The following is a 20,022-nucleotide window of genomic DNA, read 5'->3' as shown; positions in this document are numbered from 1 at the left end:
AGTCTAATTTCAAAGAATACTACACAGGTGTAGTACTGGTATACTATAGCATAGTACTGACGTAAAACACACACACAGACCACTGGGATAGAATAGAGAATCCAAATGTAAGTCCATGCACTTACTCCCATATCATTTTTGACAAAGGTACCATGAACGCACATTCAGGAAAGGACAAGCTCTTTAAAAATTAGTGCTGGGAAAACTGGGTATCTATAAGCAAAAGAATGAAGCTAGATCCCTATCTTTAACCATGTATGAAAATCAACTCAAAATGGATTAAAGACTTAAATTAAGTCTTGAAACTATGAAACTACTAAAAGAAAACACTAGGGAAACACTATAGGAAATTAGTCTGGGCAAAGATTCTTGGGGTAAGGCCTCAAAAGCACAGGCAACAAAAGCAAAAATAGACAAATAGGATTACACCAAGCAGAAAAGCTCTGCACAGCAAAGAAAATAGTCAGCAAAGTTGAAGACATAGCATGCAGAATGGGGAGACTATTAATATTTGCAAACTATCCATCCAATAAGAATATAATGATGGATGAAACTGGAGGTTACTGTGCTAAGTGAAATAAGCCAGGCTCAGACAGACACATGTTACATGTTCTCACTCATATATGGGATCTGGAAACATGGATCTTATGGAGGTAGAGAGTGGAATGGTGGACACCAGAGGCTGGGAAGGAAGGGGATGAGGAGAGGGGATGAAGAGTAGTTGATTGAGGGGTATAAAAATGCAGTTAAATAGAAGGAATATGTTCTAACATTTGCTTCCACAATGGGGAAATTATAGTTAATAATTGTATATTTTTAAATTGCTAGAAGAAAAAAAATTTACAGTGTTCCCAACACAGGGAAAAGATTGAAGTGACTGATATTCCAGTTACCCTGATTTTATGATTATATATTTTATACAGGTATCAAAACATCACAGGTACCCCCAAAATATGTACGACTCTTATATCACAATGAAAATATTTGATTAAAAAATAAATAGGCCTGATTTTATTTCAAAGTCATATTACCAGGGATTTTTTTTCTGATCTAAAAAGATGACAAATTTTGCTGAATGAAGGCTCAAATGATTACAGTGGACCCTGCTGGCATCCCTGAATCAGATCCCCCGAGGTCTGTGCGCTGGTTGCCAAGAACGTGAACCTGAAGCCTTCAGAAGATTGCTTGGGCACTGGAGCCGTTGACAGAAACAAGAGTGGGAAACGCCTGGGAGTTCCAACCTCCTGAGGCCAGCCCTAAGCCGATGACAGACAGCTCAACAACAGGGAATCCCGGCTCCTCTGCATGGCCATGCGTGTCAGGCGTGGCTGGGACTTCACCTGAAACCACACTTGTGCTTTGCTGCTTCCCTCCCTGCCCTACTCACACTCTCCCTGCCTCTCAGGATTGTGTCCCTGCTCAGTCACTTGAACCCAGCTCCTCCTCTTGGGGTCGCATAAGGAGAAGGGACGGGGAGTGTGCCATTTTCTTCTGACCTCCGTTCTCTCTGAGCGAGCTGGGGTTCAGAGCACCACAGTGCTGTCCCTGCTTTGAGAAGATCTGGGCTTTCAGGGGAGAGCCTTACTTAGGACACCAAGCACAGTACTTAGATAATACTCTTGTCTTCTAATGCAGATGTCAGTCACATTTAAAACAAAGTGTATTTTTTTGCCAGCATCTCAGGTTTCTAGCCCAGTCTCTGTGACAAAGTTAGCAGCAGTCAGATGTAGAATGATGATCAAAGCTGCACCCATGTCTTCGGGCTGCCTGTGGGCTCAGGAAACTCATAGGGCCCTCTGAGAGGTATATCCCCATAGACAGCAATGTTGGTGTCTTAAGTTATGGGGGCCTCAGGAACAAACAATGCTCTGTTACAAAGATCGGGAGCTTTAATAAAACCCTGATTTGCATTTTTTTAAAAAACTATAGATAGTGGCTATAAATTCAAATGTGCATACGTGTATATTCTGTAAAAGGATTAGAAGTTCTCCCAGAATGGAAGATCTTTCTATATATTCAGTCTCAAAATATGTATTGAATACCTCCTGTGCGCCAAGTATTTTCTAAGATAATTTTTTAAAGACTCGCTACATGGGCTGTCTTTGTGGAATGAGTAATTGAATAAGGAGAAGGGACAGGGAGTGTGCAGTTTTCTTCTGATTCCCATTCTCTCTGAGTGAGCTGGGGTTCAGAGCACCACAGTGCTGTCTCTGCTTTGAGAAGATCTGGGCTTCTTAGGGCTGACCTGGAGGTTGGAGAAGCAAAAGTCACACAGGTTTAAAATTGTGACTGATGAGGTGCCCTGGTACTGGTGAGGGCAGTGGGTAGCTAGAGAGGAGAAAACTCCATGATATGTGGGTAAGTGCTGGGACTGAGGGGTTTCCTAGAATATTGGACATTGGGTAGTAACACTGGAAATGTCCCCCGTCAGTCACCCCATATTTTTATGGCTCCTGTGATCCCGTCTACTGTGGGGCTGTACACCTGGTGGGAAGGCATTTCCTGTATCTCCCAGTAAACAGGTGAACATCTTATCTTTTCACTTGCCTGTATGATACATGAAACTTGACCCCTTTCCTTGATTTCTATTAAAAATTATCCTACTTATGTCATTAATGTTTGAAGCAGAGTCTGCGGAAGGTTTGGGGAGACAGTGATTTTATTGCCAAGAAACAAGCATCACACAAAGGAGCTTACATTGAAATCATACCCCTGCTTAGGGGCCCCATCCCTGTGACAGTAGACTCTCTCTCTGTTGGCCAGTCCCTCTTTCTCCTCTGTCCTCCATCCTCCTCTTCTCTTCTCTGTCTTCTGCTTCTCACCATGCCCAGATTCTCACTTACCGATGAGTTTGATTAGTTTGCCTGTATCTTTGTAATCTCTTTCTATTCTATGATTGTAGACCTCAGTTCTCAGCAAAGGTTTACTTATGCAGGAGCCTTCCTGTACAAAGTCAGTTCCCTCCTCTGGGTGTAAGGTTGTTGCTGAGGTCGGCCTCTTGGGCGCCCTGAATTTTTGCCTAGTGGACTTCCTGCAGGAGGTATGGAATTGCTGCCTGGACCCTCACCTCATGCTGCATGGGGATTACAGTGGTGGGGGTCGCAGAGATTTCAATACTTGGAAAAATCTCTCTGGTTAGAGACCAGAATGAAGGAATTCTCCAAGTTGGGGAAAAAAGGTTAACGTTAAAAATGGAAACTGGAGAGGAAGGCTCTCATGAAAGACATGCTTTACTATGAAAATGCTCAGCGTATCACAGGGTTAGCCAAGCCTTAACAATCCTCTTCTAAAGCACTCACCTCTGCCTACTGGGGGATTTCCCTTGAGAAATTCACCTTTAACTTTGTTGGTGTGTTAGTACCTTTTGAAACCATGTTCATGGCCAGTTTTCATGGCACATACTTGTCCAGTAAGTGATTAGTTCTTTAAGTGAGCTGGTATATGATAGACAATAGATTTTCTCTGTAGATATCTTAGAAAATCGTAGACTTATTGGATTTAGACTTTGAAGAGGTTCCCACCACAATGTCCTCATTTTAAATTTGAGGAAAACAAAGCTCTAAAGAAGTGAGGCTGGCACATCTAATTGGGACTAGATTCATCAATGTCTTATTTCCCTGGAGACAGATCTTCCCCAACCCTGGGAATCCATCTCTGGCTATTGGTAAATGTGGCCTTACCCAACCTGCTTCTAGCAGACACTGTTGAATTTTCACCAACATTAACTGATTCACCACAGTCACCCTGGGGGGCAGGTGTTACCAACACCATCCCCTTGGTATAGATGGTGAGAGGATGTGCTCACTGCCTCACCATCAGGGAGCGGCTGAGCTTGGATTTGAACCCAGGGAGTTGGGCCTGCTAGGTAGGCTCTCAACACCAGTACCACCCTGCCTGTGAGCCCAGACATCAAGGACGTGGACGTGCACTCTGCACTCTTTCTGGGATGCTGCTATCATTGGAAGTGTTTGAGCAGGCTGTCTAATCAACATCCTTCCCTAAACAACGGAAAACAGGATCAATGTTTCCCAAACTGCTTTGAAACTGTCATTTAAAAATTTACTGATGAAAAGTTATTTTAATTGTCTCTGAGTTTTCAAGGCTTTCCAGAGGAAAAAAAAAAAGCCTTGCTCGAATTTTTTATTCATTTTTTGCAGTCAGAAAAAAAAAAAAAAAAAAACCATTCTTCCTCAGCCCTTAGAGGACCAGGAGCAGTTTGCTATCATCATAACTCTGCAGAGCCAGCAACTTTTCTTTCATGAAGCTATTTCCTATCTCTTGATACCTTCAAGGGGTCTATTAACTGTTTTAGATTGTACTCCGGCCTCTTGGTATAGAGTGTAGTGTATTTTTTTTTTTCTTCACCCAGGCTGGAGTGCAGTGGTATGATTATAGCTCACTGCAGCCTCAACCTCCCAGGCTCAGGTAATCTCATCTCAGCCTCCCAAGTAGATGGGACTACAATCACACACCACCATGCCCAGCTATTTTTTTTTGTATTTTTAGTAGAGACAGGGTGTTGCCATGTTGCCCAGGCTGGTCTTGAACTCCTGGGCACAAGTGATCCACCCATCTGGTCCTCCCAAAGTGGTGGGATTACAGGCATGAGACACCTTACCCAGCTATGTATTGTTAAAGGAATGAATGTTTTCTTAAGTCAGGTGATGAAAGACATGAAATGTAGGTATCTTAACTGTGTTCCAGAAAGATATGTTATGCAATTGATGTGTGTGTGTGCTGCAATGTATATATTACAATGAGATACTCTCAGAATGAACCTGTGGACTGTGTGCCTTACTGAGGTCCTCTTTCTGCCTTCCAGTTTTACGGGAGCCCTATACAGTCCGTGTGGAGGACCAGAAAACCATGAGAGGCAATGTTGCGGTCTTCAAGTGCATTATCCCCTCCTCGGTGGAGGCGTACATCACTGTCGTCTCATGGGAGAAAGACACTGTTTCACTTGTCTCAGGTAGGCTTTGCATCTCCAGGGTGCAGGACTCCATGCTCACCTTCTGAAAAGGTTATTTCGGAGATGGATTCGGGTCTCCATTTATGTGTTCATTATAATTCAGAATTAGTATTCTTAAGGTTGATGCTATTTTGTAAGTAAACCTGAAATAAGTGTTTGGCTTATAATGCTTGATTCAGACATCCTTTGGTGAGTTGACTGATGAAGAGAAATTAGTTACCGGCACTGTAACTGTAGCCATTATGTTAACTTTTTTGAGAAAATTGTGGTTTTATGTTTGCTTCTAAAAACAAGGTAGTAGTATTTTGCATCTGTGAGAAACCTCAGCATTGCACAGATAGCTGATATTCTGAAACTAAAACCTGGAAAGTGGAGACCCTGTTTTCATGCCCTTTGGGTGTTTTCCAGTGTCTTGAGAGTTATGTTGTATCTCTGACCTATTTATTGAAGATTCTACTAAGAATATATATGTAGCCCTGAAATGTATATTTGCATATGAATAATTTGTTGGCTTATGTTTGGTATCTAGAAAAGATTTTAAATTTAGCCTCCAAGAAGCTTCAGTTCTTTATTTCTAACGGTGTTGAATTCTTGCTCTGCGCTATTGATTTCTTGCTCTGTGTTATTTACCTGAAAAGGCTACTGTCCGCGTGATGCGTGGTGTTCCTGTGCGGTACATCCCTGGGTAATGACTGTTGGCATATCTCGAAATGTGTGTTGGCTGCTTTCGGAAAAGAATTGTGAGGAGCGTAGTCTGTGTTCCGACGTGGATTATAAATAGTTGCCTTTTTTAAACATGTCTTTATGACCTCACATGCAGATGCACACACACACACAACACATGTTAACACACCTCTTGACTAAGCAACATTTTATCAATTTATAGAGAGAAGAATTTGGAACTAAACCCTCATGCTGACACACCATTTTTGTTTTTCAGCCTATTGATTAGCTAGAGAGGTCGATTACTCTACACCAATGACCAGAAGGCATTTAAAAGATCCAAATCAAAATTGAAATACATTGCCATCATAGCACATTACAGGAATCTAGGATATAATGGAATTCTTAGTTTTTATCAAAAAAAATTGTCTTTACAGTGAATTCAAAACCCCTCATGCTTCAATGAACAATACATTCCTTGCTGTTATGTTGATTAATCATCATAATTTAACTTAGGGTGTTGAAAAATACTAAGCTTAATAGCTGAAATGTGATTGTGATAATCAGAATAGAGACTCACTTATACACTTTTGTTTGCTAATTTTCTATGTTGAAACATCTTCATCTTCTCTCCTTAGGGGTCATGTTATTTTTCTTAATGGCAAATGGAAGGATTTGATGACAGTCATCTGACTAAGTTCGGAGTCAGACGGGAGAGGCCCTCAAATTTATATGGCAAGGGAGTATAGATTCAGGGAGGGGAAGAATTGGGGTCTATCTTTTCAGTCGTCCAGACTCAGGGACCTAGAATGGAGACCTCATCATTGTTTAACCCTATCATCCAAATTTGTGGCTTCAGGGTCTGCTCTGGCAGAGGAAGAGACCATGGGAGAATTACACCTTCTTAGTGCTTCCACTTGGAGGTGACACATGTTATCTCTGCTCATGTTTAATTGGACAAAGCAAGTCTCATGGCCATGCCTGACCTCAATGGGGCATGTGCCTAAAGGAAGAGAAGAACTGAAATCTGGGTGAGAAATTGAAATATCTACCAGGAGGATTTTTAAACCTTTATTTTAAGTTCAGGGGTACATGTGCAGATTTTTTACACAGGTAAACTTGTGTCATGGGAGTTTGTTGTACAGATTATTTCGTCACCTGGGTATTAAGCCTAGAACCCATTAGTTAATTTTCCTGATCCTCTTCCTCCTCCCACCCTCCACCCTGAAGTAGGCCCTAGTGTGTGTTGTTCCTCTCTATGTGTCCATGTGTTCTCATCATTTAGCTCCCACTCATAAGTGAGAACATGTTCTACCAGGAGGATTTTTAAATATATGTGGTTATGCATAATATGTTTGTTCTTTTGTTTCCTAGACGTCTTTAATTAGCAGCATCCTCATGTTCATGTTTCACCTTTTTGCAATCTCTGTGAACAGACTTTATTTTCCTTCAAGTGTGAACCTAATTAAATAAAAAAAGGAAAGGTATATCTAGTGAGGGGATGATGCTGGCATACAGAATATAGAGTTTATGTCTCTGATAGGAACTGTTAAAGCCCAGGTCCTCTCCTCAGTCAGATATTGGAGCTTCATCCTTTCATACAATTTTAAACGCAAAAGTTTTGGAGAAGCACTTGGCTTTTACTTCACAACAGCATCTAGAAAATAAATACAACACAGGTGTTTATCTTACTGAGGAATACATCATCAGTAAGAAGCTTTGGTTTGTTTGTAAGTAAGCCATTGAAAGAAAGAGAGAGAGAGACTTCATATCAGGTCGTTCAACCTGAGTCGAATAGACTTGTCACTAAAAATGACCTTGTAAATGACAACAAGGCCCCAAAGCAGTGGCATGATCTGCTTATAGAAAGTCTGGAAATTGAGCATTTTACCTGACTTCTCTTGCTCACTGCTGCAGTCAGACCCTGTTCCCAATGTCTGAGCTCCACCCATCAACAAGGCCCAGAAAAGGAGGTCATGAAGTCACTGGAGGTGACACATGGTTTAAAACATTGGAGATCTTAATAAATAAACCATGCTCAGGAGGTTTAGGTGGAGAAGGGTTATATTTCTCTCTGGTTACCAAGACAAGGCACAGATAAGGACAGAGGACAACCTCCCTCCCCCATCACCCAGGCTGTGCCAGGGGTGGAGGGCGCTAAAAGGAGGACCCTCCCTCCTCCACGCTGGCCGGGGCTGAGTCACTCTGGGGAAGCACTGGGATTCTTGGCTTCACGGAATGACCTTGCATGGCACAGAAAACCCCAGGAACAGAGAGACTTTTTCTAAATTAGTCCTGACCTTCAGGGAAGCTGTCCTGAATGCCATATGCACAGCAGATGATCTGTAAAAGGTTAATTTGTCTCTGTTTTGTATATAAACTGTAACTCCTGCTGAACTAGTTTGGATTTATTCCTTGGTATGGCCATCTCCCAGGATTATCCCTCTTCCCGGATTATCAAGTCATCCCAGCCTGCTGGGATCTGGCTGGGAAATTTGTCCCAGGAAGGATTCTTACTCTGCACAGATCACTTCCTTTGGTGGTTGATTCTCTCCGTGGAGAAAAGCGATTAAATCAGCCATGGAAATAAGCCTGTGCAAGTATCTTAGTGACTGAGTTAGGAGCAGGTATAGGAGTGCCAGAGAGCTGACCTAGGAAAGCTGGGAGCTAATGGCAGTCAAGAGAGGGTCCAGAAACATGATTCACAGGCCAAGGCCCAAGGTGCCCTGCTGAGCTCCCGGGAAGAGTGTGACTTGTCAGCCTGGGGGATACTTAAGTGCTCAGCCTTGACTATTGGGAGATCCCCTGGGAAGGTCAGAGCAGCAAATACCTGCTTTGAACAGATGAGCTTGGGGTTTATGTGAATCTCTAGGCCAGGGACCTTTGGAAATCCTGATGAAGGTAAATGGGTGTTTGTCTTCTACAAATTCTTTTTTAAGGAAAAGCAAAATTAATTATGTTGGTGTATTTCCCTAAAAAGAAACAAATTGGTTTCTATTAGTGTGTCTCACTAGGTTTTGCCCTTTATTTTGGTTAAGAAAACAAATGAGTAAGTTATTTTCTTGAGAAGCACAAATGCAGTGTTTGTCAGGGTTTAATGAGTGTCGTCCATTGTCACGGTTGCTTTCGGGAGCTTTACTGCACATGAGGGCCTGCATTGATTTCTTTCCAGGGCAGGCTTCGGTTGGCCTGAAGGTAGACGCAGGAATCCAGTTATGCCTCTTCATCATATGAGGCCATGAGGCTACCAATATCAAGGACATTAATGAGTTCATTGATTTTGAGTGACCTTTGGAAAGAATACCCCAACAGCCGAAAAGTAGAAATCCCATAATTCCACTAAATGGAGGAAAGATTCATAATATCTGATGTTGCTTTTCTGCCTGCCTGGGCTCTTCCCTGGGCGCTGAGGCCTCACAGGGTGGCCCTTCCCTCTGGTATGATGGATGGGGGTGGGCTCGTAAATGTGCAGAGGAAAAACATTTCAGGGACAGGCACACAAGGTGCCATCAGGTAACCTCAGTTAATATGACAGATCCTGACCTATTGTCTTCTTACCTCTCTAAAATGAGCCAGGAAAAACAAGAGTCATGATGTCCATGTGGATTTTTTTTAGACATCCTTATCACTTATCCTAAGCTGCAATGAAATCCTTTTAAATGCCATAATATTAATGTAGCCCAGTAAAAATATAGTAGCTTGAATAGCGACATGCTTTTGGAGGTGTTGCTGATGTGGAGATACATAAGACACCATCCTGGAAAAAAACAATATCACTGGCTTTATATTTGGGTTTCCCTTGACAAGCCTGTTGTGAATTTCCTCCTGATTAGGGAGGCCAGCAATAAGAGACCCCAGCCTTCCGTTTCTGTTTCTTCTGATAAAATTGTGAGAATCTCACCAGGGGTTTAGCTACATTAACATCAAAGACACAGCCCAAGGGTAACTGGATTTGGAAAACGGAAAAAGCAAACATTTTACTATTCCCAGAGAAGCTGCCTCCCTCTTTAGCAGTGGCCCAATTTTCTGCTGTCATATTTCCTGTCTGAATACTTCTATTAGTGATGATTCAAGGAGAATTTTATCTCTTAGGATCACTGAGTTCAGGTCCAAGGATGATTATCTTCTTTCTCTGTTTTGGGTAAACATGAACAATTTTCTGCCCACATGAAATATCAAAGGACATAAACCAACCACTTTACATGAAACATTTGCTGTAATTCTTCACTGCCACAGTTGGGTCTGGGCATCATAGATAACCCAAGACTTGGGCTTTAAGAAGCACTCCCTCCCCAGGTCTCTGCAGAGATGGTTTCTGCAGTTGAGATGCTGGGGGAGGTTCCTGCACTGTCCCTCTTGGGGTGTTAGTGCTGCAGTGGGCGCTTAGGGGCTAAGGCTGCAGCTACACACATGGTTTTGCCTGGAGAAGTAGAGAAGGTTTCAGAAAGGAGGTTGTGATTTAAGAAAACCTTTGCATTTTAGACAGGGGAAAACAAATTATAGGTGCAGCCAACCAAATTAGACAAGGCTGCCCTTAAGCACGTTTCGGCAAACCAGATTGGATGCCGTATATTCTCATGTGGAAAGGGAGGGAGAGCAGCACAGCTGTTGGGGGACCTGAGGGTCACGCTGTGGGGGGCCTCCACTTTGTGCACTCTTGACTATAGAAGTTAACCTTCCCTTTCTACGGCACTTCTATTGTGATTTTACTGCTCCTCACTGAGCATTTTCCAGACATCTGCTATGCTGTGGCTGCTACCTTGTGGAGACCTGAGTCTGCCCTCAGAGAGCTTATAAGTAAAAGAAATGAGATCAACATTAAAATGATGTAAAGTTAAAAAAAAAAAACCAAAAACCTAGAGTCATCTGAAAGCCTCATCTTTGATTTTAAAAGTGCCGGAGAGTTGCAGAATTGAAGAAGCATTTCTTTAACATTCACTGAAAAGAAATTCGTAGGACCAAATGGAAAGTATAAAAGGAACATTTTTCTATCTGTTATCATCTACCTAGCTATCTGTCTTTGTATGTATCATCTAATCTTTTATTTATATAGCTTTTAGTAAATAAGAACCACATTTTAAACACTGGAAAGTATTCCTAGCTCAGAACGTGCACAGCAGACTGGAATTAGAAAGGCACAGAGATGTTATGCTTTCACCATGCTATATTTTTGGGAGTGAAGTAACCAAGAAATAGGAAGAGAGGGCCCTGGTCTCTTTCTTTTTTAAAATCATTAATTATGTTATACTTTTGCTATTTAAGTCTGTCGCTCACTAAATTAGTTTTTGCATGTTACCCCGCTGTCACCTGAAAGTAATTAAAAGCTGGTTGTTTACAGCTCTGGAGAGCCCCTGCGTGACACTAAGAATGGGGGTCATGCGAGGTGAGGGGCACAGCCTGAGTCTCCAAACAGCTGCTAGCAAGGCTCCGAAGCAGCCGCAATAGCAGCTAGTCTGCAGGGCCTCAGCCTGCCAGCGGGAGACCTGTGCCCATTCTGAAAGCTGCGAACTGTGTTTTGTGGAGTACAACCCAACACAGAGAAGTACGCGTTTGACTTTTGAACTACCGAAACAAGTAGATAGACACATAGAGATAGGTATGTTAATACTTTTTCTTTAAAAAAGAAAGCAAGAAAAGAAAGCATTGGGGCAAATTTAGCTCAGAGGATCTCAGGAGGGGTGTGTGTACATGTGTGTGATGTGAGTGTCCACTTATGTGTGTGGTGTTCGGTGTGTGTGCATATGTGTGTGTGGTGCATGATGTGTGTGTGTAGCATGTGTGGTGTGTGCATGGCATGTGGGGTGTGTACTCTGTGTGTATGTGGTGTTTGTGCCATGTATGGTGTGTGAGCTCCGTATGTGTGTGGGGTGTGTGTGTGGAGTGTGTGCTGTGTGTGGTGTGTGAGCTCTGTATGTGTGTGGAGGGTGTGTGTGTGATGTGTGTACTCTGCATCTGTGTGTTGTGTATGTGTGTGTAAAACCTCATTTGTTGGACCACTAAGTCACACTAAAATGCCCCTTGATTTTCTATTTTAAGTTTCTGGAATATGACTTGAGTGCAACGCTGACTCAGGTTAGCTGGGTGACCTAGGGAAAGGCATTTCTATCTCTCTCAGGTTTTTTTTTTTTTTTTTTTTTGCCTCAGCTTCCTCCCGTGGGTATACAGTGATTTCTGTGGTCCTCTCTCATAACACAATGTCAGGATATTAAAATTCCGAATTGAATATTCCACCTATTAACCAACTACTGTCTAAGTTATTTTTTCACTTTCTTAGATTTAATCTTGCAGGATGTTATATGCGCATGTCAAAAGTCCCCAAGCCCACCCTCAGGTTTGGTGATTTGCTGGGAACACTCAGCATGTAGCTGCATCCATGACTGTGACTTAATACAGGAGAAGGCTATGGAGCAAAAGCAGCAAAGGGAAAAGGCACATGAGGTGACGTTCAGGGGAAAGCGGGCCCCAGCTCTCAAGAGTCTTCTCCCTGTGGAATCACTCAGCATGCACTTAATTTCCCCAGCAATGAGTCGTGATAAGAGGTGCAATGTCGTCTACCAGGGGAGCTCCTGGAGACTCAGTGGCCAAGGTTTTCTTTGGGGACAGGTCACGTGGGCACCCTGGTATGTTTGGCATGTACCAAAGTTCCAGACTGTAGAAGGAAGGCAGGTGCTCATCATGGACTGTCTTGCTTATGCAGTTTAGGCAGCGAGCCACTCTTAGGGTGGTGGGAACCCTTCCAATATCCCAGTTCCCAGATACCAGCCAAGGGTCAGTCTTGCAAGCAGCCCTTCATAAGAGTGATAGTCTCAGACCTACTGTGTTAACTCTTCTCTGTGCCATGCAACTTTTTAAATGATGTTGGCTCATCTTCATTTTCATACATTCAACAATCACTTTGCATATGCTCATCATGAAATGCTGGAGAAAGCAAATGAAGAAAATCTCTATTTTGTGTACTTTATTGCCTTGTACCCAAGTATTTCAAGCCTTAAGAAAGGTCTCATCTCAAATTATTTTAAGGTCCGAAAACACATTGACTCATACTCTTCCCTTGCTCCACCTAAGTGTAAATGGAGTTCATTTTATATTCTGACATTAAGGATCTTCTGCCTTCTCTCTCTCTCCCTGTGATGTTTGGTTCTTTCTAGACATAGGAAACAGATGGCCAGCTAAGTCAATCAGATGTAATTTGGACACAAGCATATTCTCTGGTCTGTTGTTCATCTAGGAGTTTTCATTTCAGGAAAGTTCAAGAGAATAACAGGATCATTTAGAAAACAATGTCATGCAGTGATAACCAAATGCTGTTAGATTATTATTATTATCAACAAACTAAAATAGATGTCACAAATCAAGATTTGCTTAGACAATATGCCACAGTATAAGAAAACAGGATTTGAGATTGAGAAATGTAATTTTGACTCAGAATAACTTACTAGCTACTCAAGAAGTCAGCGTGAACTCAAGGTATTGTCAAGAGCAGAGATAAAGGTGGGTTGGACGAGGCTTATGGTGCTGTGTCCTTTGCGCTGGGCTGGACCGGGTGGAGGAAGGTCTCCTCAGCAGGTGGGTTGGTTGGCCTCCAGAAATCCATCAGGCGGAGCCACCATGGCTGTAAGCCCTTTGTGGCTCTCCTTCTGAGCAGATGGGACAGGACAGTAAACTGTCCAGCAGCCCAGACTTCCTCTTTCCTCAGCAACTGCATCACCTGTGGAATCCCCAATCTAGGAGCCACCCCCTTTCCCTGCTCCACCGTCAGCCTGCAGAGCGTTCCTGCAGTCTGGGCACTCTGAGCATTTATGCCAGTCCGCGATCTCGGCTCACTGCAAGCTCTGCCTCCCAGGTTCAAGCGATTCTCCTGCCTCAGCCTCCCGAGTAGCTGGGACTATAGGCACATTCTGCCACACCTGGCTATTTTTTTTTTTTTTAGTAGAGACGGGGTTACACCGTGTTAGCCAGGATGGTCTCGATCTCCTGACCTCGTAATCTGCCTGCCTCGGCCTCCCGAAGTGCTGGGATTATAGGCATGAGCCACCGTGCCCGGCCTGGTTTTAACCGGCTCTTCACTTCTTGTCCAGATGCTCAGGTGTTTTTTGCTGCCTGCGTCTGTATAGCTGAAGAGGTCTTTCCCGAGCTTTTTCTCAGCGTCCTGGAGCACCCCATTCTCAACTCTGCTGCACCTACTCTCCAGCGTTCAAAAGATCGTAACTTTTCACTCTGCAGGGGCTGAGAACAGCTCTCTCAGACGACCCTTTCTACCTCCAGCATGGCTCAACCCCAAGTTCTCTCCCACAGGAAGAGCTTTCCTCTTTCCTTCCAGCTTAGCCTCCCACCGTGCTGCCCTCCTGGTCCCTTTCCATGCTCCAACATTCTAGGACCTCTTTTCGTCAGCTGTGCCCTCTGTTGCTTCGGACAGCTTCTCTTTAGTCATTACCGTATTTCTTGTGACACAGGTGCTCAGGTCCCCCAGTTTTAAAGAAACCTTTCCCTTTGCCGACTTTCATACTTCTTTCTTTCTCTATCTTTACTTTCTTCCTTCCTTCCTTTCTTTCTCTTTCTTTCTCTCTCTCACTCCTTTCATTCTTTCTCTTTCTTCTGGCAAACTGTTTTGAGAGAATAGTTTATCCTAGTGAGTATCTTGGGCTCTGCCTGTTACACTCTACTGAAATTCACTACTTCAGGATCACCCGTGACTTCCAAATGTTAAATCCCAAGGCTGTCTCCTGGTCCAGTTTCTCTCTGACCTCCCTGTTAGATGTACACAGTTGACCTACTTCCTCTGTTGGTTCCTGTATTTGGCAACGCTGGCTGCCAAAACAAAATATCACACACCGGGTGGCTTAAACAACAGCAAATTATTTCCTTATGGTCCTGGAGGCTAGAAGTTTGAGATCAGGCTGCCAACATGGTTAGGTTCTGATGGGAGCCTTGTCCTGGCGTGCAGATGGACACCTTCCTGTTGTCCTTGCTTGACTGACTCTCTCATGTTTCTTCTTGCAAGGACACTAATTCTGTCTGATTAGGGGCCCACCCTTATGACCCCATTTAACCTTAATTACTTCCATACTCCAAATTACTTAGTAATTACTGTATTTCTTGTGAAACAGGTGCTCAGGTCCCCCAAATTTAAAGAAACTTTTCCCTTTTCCTTTGTCAGCTAACTCCCCTTCCTTTCCCTTCCTTCCTCTCTTTCTTTCTTTCTTTCACTCTTTCAGACTTTCTCTCTCTCTCTTTCTCTCTTTCTCTGTCTCTCTTCTCCTCTCTCTTTCTCTCTCTTTTTTTCTCTGCCTTTACTTCTTTTTTCTTTCTTACTTTTTTCTTTTTTTTTCTCTCTCTCTCTCTTTCATTCTTTCTTTGGGGTCAGGGCTTCATCATCTACAATTTCAGGGGACACGAGGCAGTTCATAGCAGTTGCCCTCCTTTGGTTTGTATCAAACTACACTGACTGGTTGATCTTCTCTCCAGTGATTTCTGTGCTATCTCTTTCCTTGAGTTTACACCTTCCCCACTCAGAAATGTATGTCAATCTAAAAGTCCAGTCCCAGCCACTTTCTGTATTGGTCATTTCATCATCTCCCAGGGCTTCATCCATGACTTGTACCTATGTGACCCTAACTTCAGACCTGCCTTCTCTCCTGGTCCTGCTTATTCACTCCCCCTGCATTCCTCCGGCCACCTCCAACAGAGGAAACCTTCCCCATGACCACAAAGGAATTTCCCTTTGCTTTACTCATTTATTATTTAATACAGTGACTGTATTAGTTTCCTAGGACTACAAAAAAAAAAAAAAATACCAGGAACTGGGTAGTTTCAAACAATAGAAATTTATTTCCTCACAGTTCTGAAGTCCAGAAGTCCAAAGTCACAGCGTCAGCAGGGCTGTGCTGACTCAGAGGGCTGTGGGGAGGGTTCCTGTCAGGCCTCCCAGCACCTGGTGTTGCCTGAGGTCCTTGGCTCCTTGGCATCCTTCACTTGCAGAAGTCTCACTCCATCCAGTCCCTCCCTCTACCGACATGTGACTTTCACCCTGTGTGTGTCTTTGCATTTCTTCTCCTTTTCTAATAAAGACAACAGTCCTATTGGATGAAGGGCCCACTTTATTTCAGTATGGCTGCGTGGTAACTTAAATGCTTACATCTGCCACAACCCTGTTTGCAAACAAGGTCACATTCTGAAGCTCCAGAAAGGACATTTTGGGGGGAAGCTATTTAACCCACTATGATTACAAATTTTTATATCTTTCCATCTCCTGCTTGACGCACAGTAGACAACTGATAAATATATACACAATGAGATTCTTAAAAAAAAAAAAAAAAAAGTTTGTAAAGGAAGGAAACAAAAAGCAGACAGTCCCATCAGGGTAGCCAGGAGTGCCGGTTCTCCAGGCCCTGTGCATCCCTGCAGCCCTGTCCAGGGTGACGCCAGCGTCCAGCTGGCAGCTACACCACCAGCTGCTGTGGTCCCAGCTGCAAGTAGCCTGGTCTGTGTCAGACCGGGCTGGGGGCCAGTAGAGGAGAGGATCCAGGCAGTCCTGGACCAAGCACAGAGCAGCAGGCAAGCTCCTTCACCTGCATTTCAGATCCTCACATTCGGGTGCCATGGCGTATTGGGCATCTTCAAGTCCTGTGTTTCCTTCCTCAAAACGGAAAGGGGGAAATTTGTTAATGGACAAACGACTCATCAGTTTCCCAAATGATTAGTAGTCTGAAAACATGTGCATGAAAAAATTGTCTCAAAAGTTACCCTTGATTACAACATTAATTCCAAACTAACTGAATTTTTATTGGATAAACTGTCACCTATGGTTGAAACTTCAACAACTAGATTTTATTTGCAAAGTTGTATTGACTATCCAAGGCTCATGTATGGGGGAGGTAATGAGAGTATTTACAGAATATTTCAGTGTGTGTAGTTCCTGAAAATGCAATGCTGATGCTGAAAATATTGGCTGTCCAGAATTGGGCTCTATGAGCTACAGAAAATCCACAGCACACACTGCTCTGCAGTTGAGCAGAGTCAAAATGTGCTTTGAAAAGAAGCTATAAGCAGATACAGTAAATAAGCAAAAATGCACGGATCCTGTGTGCTCTTAGGGATGGTTTCAGGGTTCTGCACGTCTTTCATTTTGCCAGCAGTGCACAGCGGGGCTCGGGTTTGCACTCAGAGGAGCCTGGCTTTGGGTCCCTACTGCACAGCTGTGAGAACTTCCATAGTTAAAGACCTCTCTGTGGACCTGGATACTGTGTTTTTATAAAGATGAAGAATGCCATAACTGCAGTTCCAGGCCAAGTGAGGTGCTCCATGAATTTGAACATAGCTAAGCAATTCCGGACCTCTCTAGGTGTGCATTTCTCTATAAAGCCTGTAGATAGCGTGGAGTCTGAAGCCAGTGTCCAGGTCCATACCCCATATTCAACCTGGACCAAGTTATGTAACCTTAAGTCAGTCATATAACCGTGCTGTGCCTCAGTTTCCTCAACTGTAAAATGGAAATAGGAATAAAAATAACATAGTAAGATTGTTATGAGAATTAAATGAATGAATATAAAGTTCTTAGCACAGTGCTTGACATTCATGTTTGCCATTGTCCTGCTGCTGCTGCTGCTGCTTATTATTATTATCTTCTGTCTAAAGTGTTTGTATCCCAGAAACCAGAAGGTCAGGATACCGTGACTTCAAAACAAATAGGCCGTTGTTTGTGTGATGCTTGTTAGGAAGTAAAAGAAAAGTAATTCTATTTAAGAATTGCTGAAATGCAAGGTGTGCTGAAGCAGTCATGGGGAAATAATCCAAAATCCTTCAATTTCAACATAAAAGCATTAGAATGCTATTGAACCAATAATCTGCAGGATTTTAAAAGAAACAACTCTTTACTTATTTTATTAAAATGTTTATTTTTATTAAATAGCAAAAGTATGATATAAAATGACAATAAAGCAGAATGAAAGGATCTTATTTTTTGCCTTAACCATCACAGCTAAATCAGAGCATGTATTTGCAGTTTTAGAGGATCTGCAAAGGGACATTTGGGAGCCAGTTGAGACCTATGGGAAAAAACCAAATATCCCCAGAAAAAAAAAAAAAAAAAAAGCAGCTTTTTTTTTTTTTTTTTGCCAAAAAAATGGCAAAAAAAAAAAGTTAGTATTTACATTAAAATACTTGTAGCACATTTCAATTATTGAATAGCTAACAATTCTATGGTATGCACATGTCAGGTTATACCTAAAAACTTCTCGACAACCCTATTAAGTATTGACTTTTGTTGGCCCCACTTTACAGATGAGAACCCTGAGGCAGAGAGAGCTTCAGTAAGTGACCCAAGGTCCTTTCTTAAAATTCTCCCTCTCGAGAAGGTAGAGATTTTGCCTTTTCTTAAACTTTCTTTCAGTTTCCTATAGTACGTACATGCATAAGAGCCAACAAATACTGTCGACTGAATGATACACCACTTATAACAGTCAGAACCCTTGAAACTAGGGATTTATTTAAGCAAAAAAAAAAAAAAATTTTTTTTCAAATAATATGATCCAAGACTTAACCTTCTGAATATTTGACATATTTAGGACATTTTATTGTGATTTGAGGGCAATATGCTTTGTTTTTTGAAACAATATTGTATAACTAGAAAAAAACCCAAATAGATGAAATTGTCAGGGACAAAAATAATTTCTTAATTTTAATTTTACTTAACATAATCCCTTCCCACCAACCTCAAGGATAACATTTCCATTCCAGACACATAATAGAAGCTTAACACATGTTTATGGAGTGAATCTTGAATGAGCAACTTTTCCATCAGAGTGGTGGTGGTACTTCCTTTTACATTCTTCTTAATGCTTTAATAAGACCTTTTGCTTTTCTATATTTTTTTCTACCACTTTAAAATACAATTTCACATCAGCCTCTCCTCCCAATGCAAAGAGTGCCTGTGTTGGCCAATCAGGGGCAGCCTGGGATTTCACAGCTGACATCTCCTACGTGATGCTGTTCTGAGGGAAATCGAAATTTCAAATTCCCAGTATTTATTATTCCCAAAACAAAAGCTGCCTTCTTTTATTTTCATGAAATGATTTTATTGTGGCAACCACCTACAGCTTTACACTGCAGCATTTGTTAAAAAGCAGGACAATGCAAGTCATGGCGATGCTGACACGCCGAGCCCTTGAGAGGCGCGTTACAGCCTTTCCTGATGCCCTGAATCCATAGCCACGCCATGATCCTCAGACTTTACTTTCAGTTTTTTATCTAAAGGGACATAAGCATTTGGTGAGCACAGAGTGTCAGCCTGTCATGGATAGCTTTTGTGTGTGAGGGCATGTTGTTTCAAACAGTAATCAGTATGCTTCACCAATTTATGATGATGGATCTAAAAACAGTAGAATTTCTGTGTGGAGAAGCTGGATGCTCAAAAAGACACCCTGGAAAGGTTACATGGGGGGAAGGGACAGCAGGAATGACCGTTGCTGAGCCAATCAGATCACCCACACGTGTCCACATGAGGATGCAAATATCACCTCGATCAGCCTCCCATCTCTATCACTGGCTCCGATTTCTCATTGGAGAATTATTTTATAGATGAAGAAAGCACCCAGGTGTGAAAAGTCACCTGAGCAGGGAATGCTGGTGCAGACACTCCAACCTGGGATTTTGTGGTGACTGTGTCTGCGCTAGTCCTGTGTTCAGTTGAAAATTTCTCCATTACTGTCACTGAAGCACTTATACCGGGTAAAGCAATGCTTTTAAAGTTGCATTTTAAAAAGTATGTGACCTGTTTTAAAAAGGCACAAAAGAGATAGAGACACACCAGATATAACTTAAATTATAATCAGTAGGCTTATTATACTGAAGGAATTACAAAGACTAATGGGGTTCTTTTAATTATTTATCTGAAAGAAGTTCATTGAAAACTGTACTTCTCAAAATGATTCATTTTGAAATAAACTTATAACTGAGCTTTACTTCAATATCAAATATTTAAAATATAATGCAAATAATATGTTGTATATCTGGAAATGTTTACCTGTAGTTTCCAAAAAAAAAAAACAAACCATATTTCTATATAAATATTGTCTTAGTCTGTTTGGGCTGCATTAATAAGTTACCATGGACTGGGTGGATTATAAACCACAGAAATGTATTTCTCATAGCTCTGGAGGCTGGGAATTCTAAGATCAAGGAGGTAGGTAGATTTGGTGTCTCATGAGGGTTCTCTTCCTGGTTCATAGACAGCTGTCTTCTCATTTTCTCACGTGGTAGAAGAGGTGAATGGTGTCTCTGGGGTCTCTTTTTATAAGGGCCCTAACCTCATTCATGAGGGCTCCACCCTGCTGACCTAGTCACCTTCCAAAGGGTCTGCCTCCCCATAGTATCACATTCAGGTTTAGGTTTCA

General features: G+C 42.3%; 1 protein-coding gene across 4 annotated transcripts in view; it reads left to right on the top strand.

Annotated features, from left to right (window-relative positions):
* LOC105472931 (DS cell adhesion molecule) overlaps positions 1-20,022 on the top strand; it is an 818,273-nt gene that overhangs the window by 162,368 nt on the left and 635,883 nt on the right. For all 4 annotated transcript variants that reach the window (XM_071095740.1, XM_071095738.1, XM_071095737.1 and 1 more), the window contains exon 3: positions 4,823-4,969. In XM_071095740.1, coding sequence (XP_070951841.1) covers positions 4,823-4,969 — 147 coding nt within the window. The remainder of the gene's footprint in view (positions 1-4,822; positions 4,970-20,022) is intronic.

The sequence above is a fragment of the Macaca nemestrina genome, chromosome 4 (assembly GCF_043159975.1).
Source record: "Macaca nemestrina isolate mMacNem1 chromosome 4, mMacNem.hap1, whole genome shotgun sequence".
Lineage (NCBI taxonomy): Eukaryota > Metazoa > Chordata > Mammalia > Primates > Cercopithecidae > Macaca > Macaca nemestrina.
The sequence above is the reverse complement of the archived record's forward strand: the minus strand, read 5'-3'. Positions and strand labels throughout refer to the sequence as shown.